The sequence below is a fragment of the Cyphomyrmex costatus genome, unplaced genomic scaffold, assembly GCF_001594065.2.
Source record: "Cyphomyrmex costatus isolate MS0001 unplaced genomic scaffold, Ccosl1.0 scaffold193, whole genome shotgun sequence".
NCBI lineage: Eukaryota > Metazoa > Arthropoda > Insecta > Hymenoptera > Formicidae > Cyphomyrmex > Cyphomyrmex costatus.
Genome location: NW_017275965.1, coordinates 918934 through 925987, shown reverse-complemented (window position 1 = coordinate 925987; position 7054 = coordinate 918934). Strand labels below are relative to the sequence as shown.

The window sequence follows — 7054 nt, the reverse complement described above, 5'->3', positions numbered from 1 at the left end:
TATATATATATATATACAAAATTAAACACGCAGCCAGTGTCACTACATCGGCAGAATAAAATTCAATGCACGAACTTTTTGTACACACCTCGTATGTACATATATTTCAGTAATATGATCTTTTATTCTCTATGAGAAAAATTAGTATAAAAATTATTTCGTTCTATCTCGATAAAACAGATAACATCCCGCCAAAAATGTTTGTTTATACGCACGCACGTATGCACGCACATTCCAGCTTAATTTATACAATTTATGAGCATAAGAATATGTACATTATATTTATTTATTTGACGTGCTATATGTATTAAATTGTAGTTTATAAGTTTGTATGTAATTAAATTAGTAACTATATGTATATGAATTAATAAAGTTTTATTTGCTAATTTACTGTACACACAGTCACATTTACGTTCCCGTTAATCAAAAGAGATGCAAAACCCAATCTGAATATCTTTCAACTTTTGTACATGCAAAAGATCGAAAATTTTTTAACTCTATTGAATATCTTTTTTATGATCTAGGACATCAGTGTTTCAAGATGCAATCTCTTAAATGTATTCAAGTATCTTAAGAAATAAAACTGGTAGTTGCTATTTTTTAATATTTATTTACATAAATATCAAAATAATTAATCAATTTACGTGTTCGTGAAAAAGTAAATTCTGTCGATACAAAAATAATCGTAATGATCGTCAACTATAAACTTTTTGTATTAATTATATTGCAAAACTTGATATTTAATTAAATAAGAATAAAAATTCTGTTTTATTGCGCCGTTCTCTGTTCAATTAATTCTATTTAATTACAATGTGAGCAATATTCTATAACATAATATTCTTACATGGCATTAAATTTTAATATTATAATTTATGTTTGCATAAGAAATTGTGTAGTTTTTTTAACGTTTTACAGTTCACACTAGCATGAAAAAAGCACGTTTTATATTAATTGTTAACTGCGCATACAATTGAATGTGTAAAATAGAGTTTATATATATATATATATATATATTATTGTACATAAAAGATTCTCGGTGAGAATACGCTGGTGACAAATTTGCGCGTATTTGAGATGATAAGACAGAAAAAAACATGTGATATGAATGTATATTACTGCCGATTGCATATTGCTTGCTTGCCTGTCACCTATCACGACTTGATAGGCAAGTTAATTTTTCAGCAATAGCAACAACGGCAATGTGTCGCCGCCTCCACCATTGAAATTGGAACGGCCGCGTTCCTTGAGTCTCTACTCTGAAGAAGAGCAGAAGCAACGTAGTCTTGAGATGAACACTGTTCCAACGCCTGTCGTGCCGGATAATCAAACCAAGTCGTTCGTCCCTGTCTTGTTAGAAGCTGAAAAAACGGAGAAAAATGTGAAACCGTCACCGTCGTGCAGTCAAGAAGTGGCCACTGGCACTAATCAACACGGCCATTTGGATCTTAAGTTCTACCATTCACCTTTATGGTGAAATGTTTTGGCTGATACACTATTATTTTCTTCGTTGTTTTTCTAAAAAATTTAGGAGCAATTCAATTATTCAGAATTAATGCTAAATTTAATTTTCCTTCCTTTTCTTTACATACGTAGATAGGATTATAAATTTAGAAGCAAAAAGTACATATAGTCACTAATTCATAATTAAAGCACTGAGATAAACAATTTTAAACTTTTTTTCTATTTCCTTTTTGTATATTAATACAGTAGAAGTGTTTCTCTAGTTCTTTTTATTACAAAATTGTAGAGGCATATCATAAATATGGAATCTGATGCAAAAGTAAGCAATATCGCAATATCCACATTAGAAAATCGTGTTAAGTATTTAATCTCTTACTTTATCGCTTCATTTTTTTAAGATAATAAATATAAAATAATATCACAGAATATAAATAAGTAATAAATATAAAATTTCCGTAAGAACCAAACAAGTCCAGAGATTAATTTTTTTTTAAATGTCCTTAAAATATTAATCAAAGTTTAACATTTACTATATATCTAAAGAAAAATTCATTTATACAATCATTTAATATTATTTATACAATACAATGAAAATAAAAAATTTTCTTCTGGACTAAATTTAATTTTCTGGACTTGTTTAGTTTTTGTGAATAATTCTCTTCAAATATATCATGTATACATGAAAAAAAGAATACGTACTATACATTCTTGAAAGCACAAGAATAAAGACGTACTTGCAGTTTGTACTTAAAAAGTCAATCTATAAAAATTTCTCCATGGATACATTTCGGCGAACCGCATTGTTGCAACCTTCTTTATATTTGTACCATATTCCATGTTTTGTTAAAATATTTTTCATCAAAGAATATTTTTCTTGTGATTTCGGGGATACACGGTTCATTATTGTATTCTGCTTCTGAACATGTTTACTTTCACTCGTAATAATATTTCCGAAAAAGTCTTTGTATACCTGAAAAATTGTTTATTATGAGATTGACAATAAAAAGAAAAACATATAAAACTTACTATTTCCTTAAAAGATGTCGCATTTTTTGAGGATTGTTTTGTATTATTCACAACATCAGAAGATACATTCTGAACATTTTCTACAATTTCCAGATTTACTGGTTTTGCCGTATTTTCTGAGTTAACTTCACCGAGTCCTGTTAAGATACTCGCACGCTTTAAACGTTCGACCTCTAACTCTTGCGCGATTATCTGTTGTACTGCGTATGCAAGACTACGATGCGTATTACAATTAAAAAAAACACCAATTTCCAAAATATTACTAAAAAAAAAGAAGGAATTATTTTAAAATATGCTATTGTAAACAGGATGTCAAACATGTGTTAACAAATAACTATTGTTATTATAACATACGGATCCAAATTATAGATGTATCCTCTTTGAGAATTTTTCTCTTGCACGAACGATAAACCAAATTCAAGCATCACGTTTATTATTCTGGCGAGATCAGATTTCTCTTTTGACGAATATAAATGGGAAGGAACTGTGCGCAATCTGGGCGTTAGAATGTCTGGCAAAAAACTAGCGATGTCTGTAGTTAGAGTAAAAACATCACGTCCGCACACTCTTCGTACTGCTGTCAAAATACCTGTGTTCTTCGCCAATTTTTGAGTTATCTAAAAGAATGACAAGAATAATATAATCAAACATTTAGAAAACTTGTCAAAGAATTAGCGTACAGTATATATTGTATCAAATGAATCCTACAGAGGAACTTCATTATATTAAAAAAATCATGTAACTTTCATGATCATAAAAGATTGAGTTTGAGACATTCTGTGTGTTATCTAAACTACTTACTTCGTTGGTAACAGTGGGATACGACAATTTCATTTTCTGTATTCGTGCAAGATACAAATGCCATGCAATAAATCCATAATTTGTGTAGGGCATAAGTGACCAAATCTGCTTGTGTGTAACAAGTGATATTACTAAATCATAAAACTGAAACCATTCCAAAGATGTAGGTACATTATTAAGTTTCCGGTCACAGATTTCAGGATAATTATGAAATATTCCTTGTGTCAACTTTTCCGTTTCACCTTCAAATAAATAAATATTAAAAAATATATATATATATGTATAATATGAAAATTCTTAATATAGGATTGCGTTAAAAGTACATAAAGAATTAATTATAAAATTACCATTTTGCACAGTCCTTAAAATATTCTTAATTCTTTCAGAAATATTAAGCACTCCCTCTTTGTTCATAGGAATCGTTAATATACTTCTCCATGAATCAAATAAAGTCTTACGAGTATCTTTTAGACCTAGAGATAAATTATCTTTCAAATTAGCGCTACCCATATATTGTAACGCCCCTATGCAAGCTCGAACATCACAACCGGATCTTTCTGCTATTTTTACAAGATCATTAAAGTCTACATTTAATTTTTCCTTTCTCGCTAGATCCATTAAACGTTCTGCTAATCTTAAAGGACTTACTTCTTGTATCGGAATTATTATAGCAACGGCTCTTAATGCTCTATAAATATAAAAATTAGATTACTTGTTTTTTTTTCACTCAAGCATTATGTTAATATTTTTATTATATTATTTAATGCCTTTAATTAAAATTACCTTAATGATGGAGCATATGGTTCATTACAAATACATATTATAGGACGTGTACAGCCATCGATCATTTTTTCTGATTCTTTCTTTTTCTTTTTCGTTATTAATTTGCCTTGAATAAATTTTAATAAAAGTTCGATGGATGCAGCCGGTGCACCATCAATCTCATCAAAAATTAAACAATTCGGTCGGGGATCAGCCCCCATCACAGCTTTCATTTCTGTTGATGCAAGGAGGATCCGTCTAAATAAAAATATATAATGTTTTTTTTAATTGTATTTCTAATGTTATGCGAGTATTGTATATTACCTAAATGTATCAGGAGTTCTTTCATCACTTGCATTGATTTCTACGACGTTATAACCGGCATGTCTGGCTACTATATGTGCTAAAGTGGTTTTTCCCAATCCAGGTGGACCACTGAGTAAGGCTATCCTTTTTATTGGATATCCTTTACTATCCACTTCCTCAATATCTTTGTCATCAATATTATTTCTTTTTCCAAAAGTAGGCAGCTTTTTTTTTGGTTTTGTAACATTTCGTTTAAATACTACTTTATCCCAAAGTTTTAACCAGTGTAATACTTGTCTATTAACAGTTTCATCTGATAATAATTCTATATACGATCGAGGTCGATATTTATCGACCCATAATTCATCGTTAACATTTGTTGTATCACATAATAATGACGGTTGCTTACACAATTCCTGTTTTCTTGCCATCTATAATATGATGTCATGTTAGTATTTTACAATAAAAATATAAATAATATAAAGAAAATCGAGAAATAGACAAACAATTTCCTTAGCCTGGATTTTTAATTGTTTATAGGGTACTAAAGTCAAATTAGCAATTGGATTTATAGACTGCTTAATATCATTCTGTTGATTTCTGACTCTAACATATAAACGTTGAGAATCATATGATCTTGTGACAGCCACAAAATTCCATGATGGAACTCGTAAAGAAATACAGTTTTTCTTGCTGCATTAAACATAAAAATAATGTGGATGCAATAGATTGTAAATATTATAATTTATATTATACAAATAATTTTAAATTGATAATTACTCACTTATTGTCACTTATCTTCATTGATATATTTCCATCTTCGTGTAATAATTGTCTAACATTCAATATTTTCTTAATGACTTCTTTAGGTTGATCCCATCGAAGCTTCTTTTCTCTTGGCTCTTCTACAATATTGATATCATAGGTATCAATTAAAAAGAAAGATTTTATGATAATTACTTCCAAAATCATCTATCTTATTAATTAGTTCTCAATTGATTACCTAGAATATCCATGTCTAACAAATTAGAGATGTCACTTAACAATTCTTCGCAACTGCGTTTCTTACTATTCCTAGGTGTACTGTCACAATGTTCCCCATAATCATGTTTTTTATTATTGCTAGTTATACTGTTGACTTCATCAGCATTAACAGATATAGGAATTTCAATACTTGATTGATGTTTATTATCATTAGTTGTCCAAGATATTCTACTACTACTAGGACTGGGATCAAATTGTGACAAGAAATGGTTTTTATTATTGCTAGTTATGTTGTTGACTTTATCAACATTATCAGGTACAGAAATTTCAACACTTGCTTGATGTTTATTATTAGCTGACCAAGACGTTCCAATATTACTAGGACCAGGCTCAGATTGTGACAATTGTCTTTTCTCAAGTAGTTCACCTTCGAGCAATTTAGCTAATTATTACTTGTTTGACAAGATGCAATAAATAGTAAAATACAAGGAAAATATTTAAATGAGATTTTAAATATTTAAATGAGACATCAATTTGTGTCTAAACTCATTTATCTTCATTTTAATCCTGGTTCAAAATATGCAAGAGTCATATGTTTACCTTCTAATTCTCTCAAAGCTTCATAGTCTGCTTGATGAACAAGATCGAACTCTTCGTCCAAATCTAAATCTGGGTATTCGTCTGCCATCCTGTTACTTAACGTGGATGTCAATCTTGCAATGTACAAATTCCAAATTTTCTAATACTAATTTTAAGGCCTCTTTCATTAACTTTTGGGGTTAAGTTAATCGATGATTACAAATTGTACACATTTTCACGACTGCTCAAACCGCCGTTTCAACGATAAGAAAATCACGTGGTCAAAATGGACGAATATCAAACTTCAATTCTGACCACGTGATGCTCTCTGTTGTCGACACGGTTATGGGCCGATTGTTCCATCTTTCGATAAAGTTTATACCTGTTAGGTAAATTTGACAATTCGCGCACGTGATTGGGTAATCTTGCTATTTACAAAAATATGGAAAGAAAAACGACAAATAAGAGTCAAAAAATGTAAACAATTTCTACACAATCATATCATAATCAAATATATTAAGCTCAAGAATTCCAATAAAGATTATATATAAAAAATCTTGCTATTTACCTAACGGGTAAATTATACCAAAAGATAGAACAATCGGTCCTTAACGGGCCATGAAAATATATTTTACATTTTAAAAAATTGTTGATAATTTCTTTTTCTTTTAAACTTGATGACACGATTTCGAATAAAGTTATTACAATAGGTCAAAATAAAATAAATACTGTAGAGTAAAATAATTTTATTGCACATATTAAACAATTTATAATTGTACAATAATTTCCTTATTATTAAATTCCGCAAATGTTACATACTATATCAAAAATAAAATATATAAAGCTGTAAATATGTATGCAATAAGTTGATGTTGTATAACTTATTGCTCACTTTTTTTTAATTTTAAAATTGCATATGTTATCAAATAGAAATTATTTTGTAAGGCCACAGGAAGATTTATTTAATTTAAAGCACACATGGATAAAAATAAGCAACATCCGTTCATGGAACAGATTTCAATATATACTTATTTCAATATATAATTATTTTCTATTATGTGTTGTAATTATGTAACTGCCATTGTTTCAGATTTCTTAGTCATTTTTCATAGACCTTGTATTTTTCGTATTTATT

The 7054-nt window shown here is 29.2% G+C and overlaps 2 protein-coding genes across 2 annotated transcripts in view; one reads left to right on the top strand and one right to left on the bottom strand.

Annotated features, from left to right (window-relative positions):
• Nucleotides 1–1574, top strand: part of LOC108772677 (alpha-tubulin N-acetyltransferase) — a 13526-nt gene extending 11952 nt beyond the window's left edge. Inside the window, exon 8 of the mRNA XM_018538255.1 lies at nucleotides 1183–1574. Coding sequence (XP_018393757.1) covers nucleotides 1183–1474 — 292 coding nt within the window. The 3' untranslated portion in view covers nucleotides 1475–1574. The remainder of the gene's footprint in view (nucleotides 1–1182) is intronic.
• Nucleotides 1281–6028, bottom strand: cutlet (chromosome transmission fidelity protein 18 homolog). The gene is made up of 12 exons (XM_018538624.1): nucleotides 5941–6028; nucleotides 5360–5767; nucleotides 5141–5315; nucleotides 4863–5049; nucleotides 4375–4787; nucleotides 4072–4308; nucleotides 3636–3976; nucleotides 3289–3530; nucleotides 2842–3104; nucleotides 2488–2749; nucleotides 2161–2431; nucleotides 1281–1358 (listed from the first exon to the last, which is right to left on the bottom strand). Exons 1-11 carry the CDS (start codon nucleotides 6026–6028, stop codon nucleotides 2222–2224), a joined length of 2826 nt encoding a protein of 941 aa, XP_018394126.1. The 3' UTR covers nucleotides 1281–1358; nucleotides 2161–2221.
• Nucleotides 6029–7054: the final 1026 nt, after the last annotated feature.

Bases quoted from the DNA above. Each gene is read 5' to 3' on its own strand.
- cutlet (XM_018538624.1), bottom strand. From the start codon at position 6,028: ATGGCAGACGAATACCCAGATTTAGATTTGGACGAAGAGTTCGATCTT. The intron at 4,788-4,862 runs GTTTGTCTATTT...ATCATATTATAG, and splicing joins AAATCCAGGCTAAGGAAATT to ATGGCAAGAAAACAGGAATT. The intron at 2,750-2,841 runs GTATGTTATAAT...CTTTTTTTTTAG, and splicing joins TACATCTATAATTTGGATCC to TAATATTTTGGAAATTGGTG.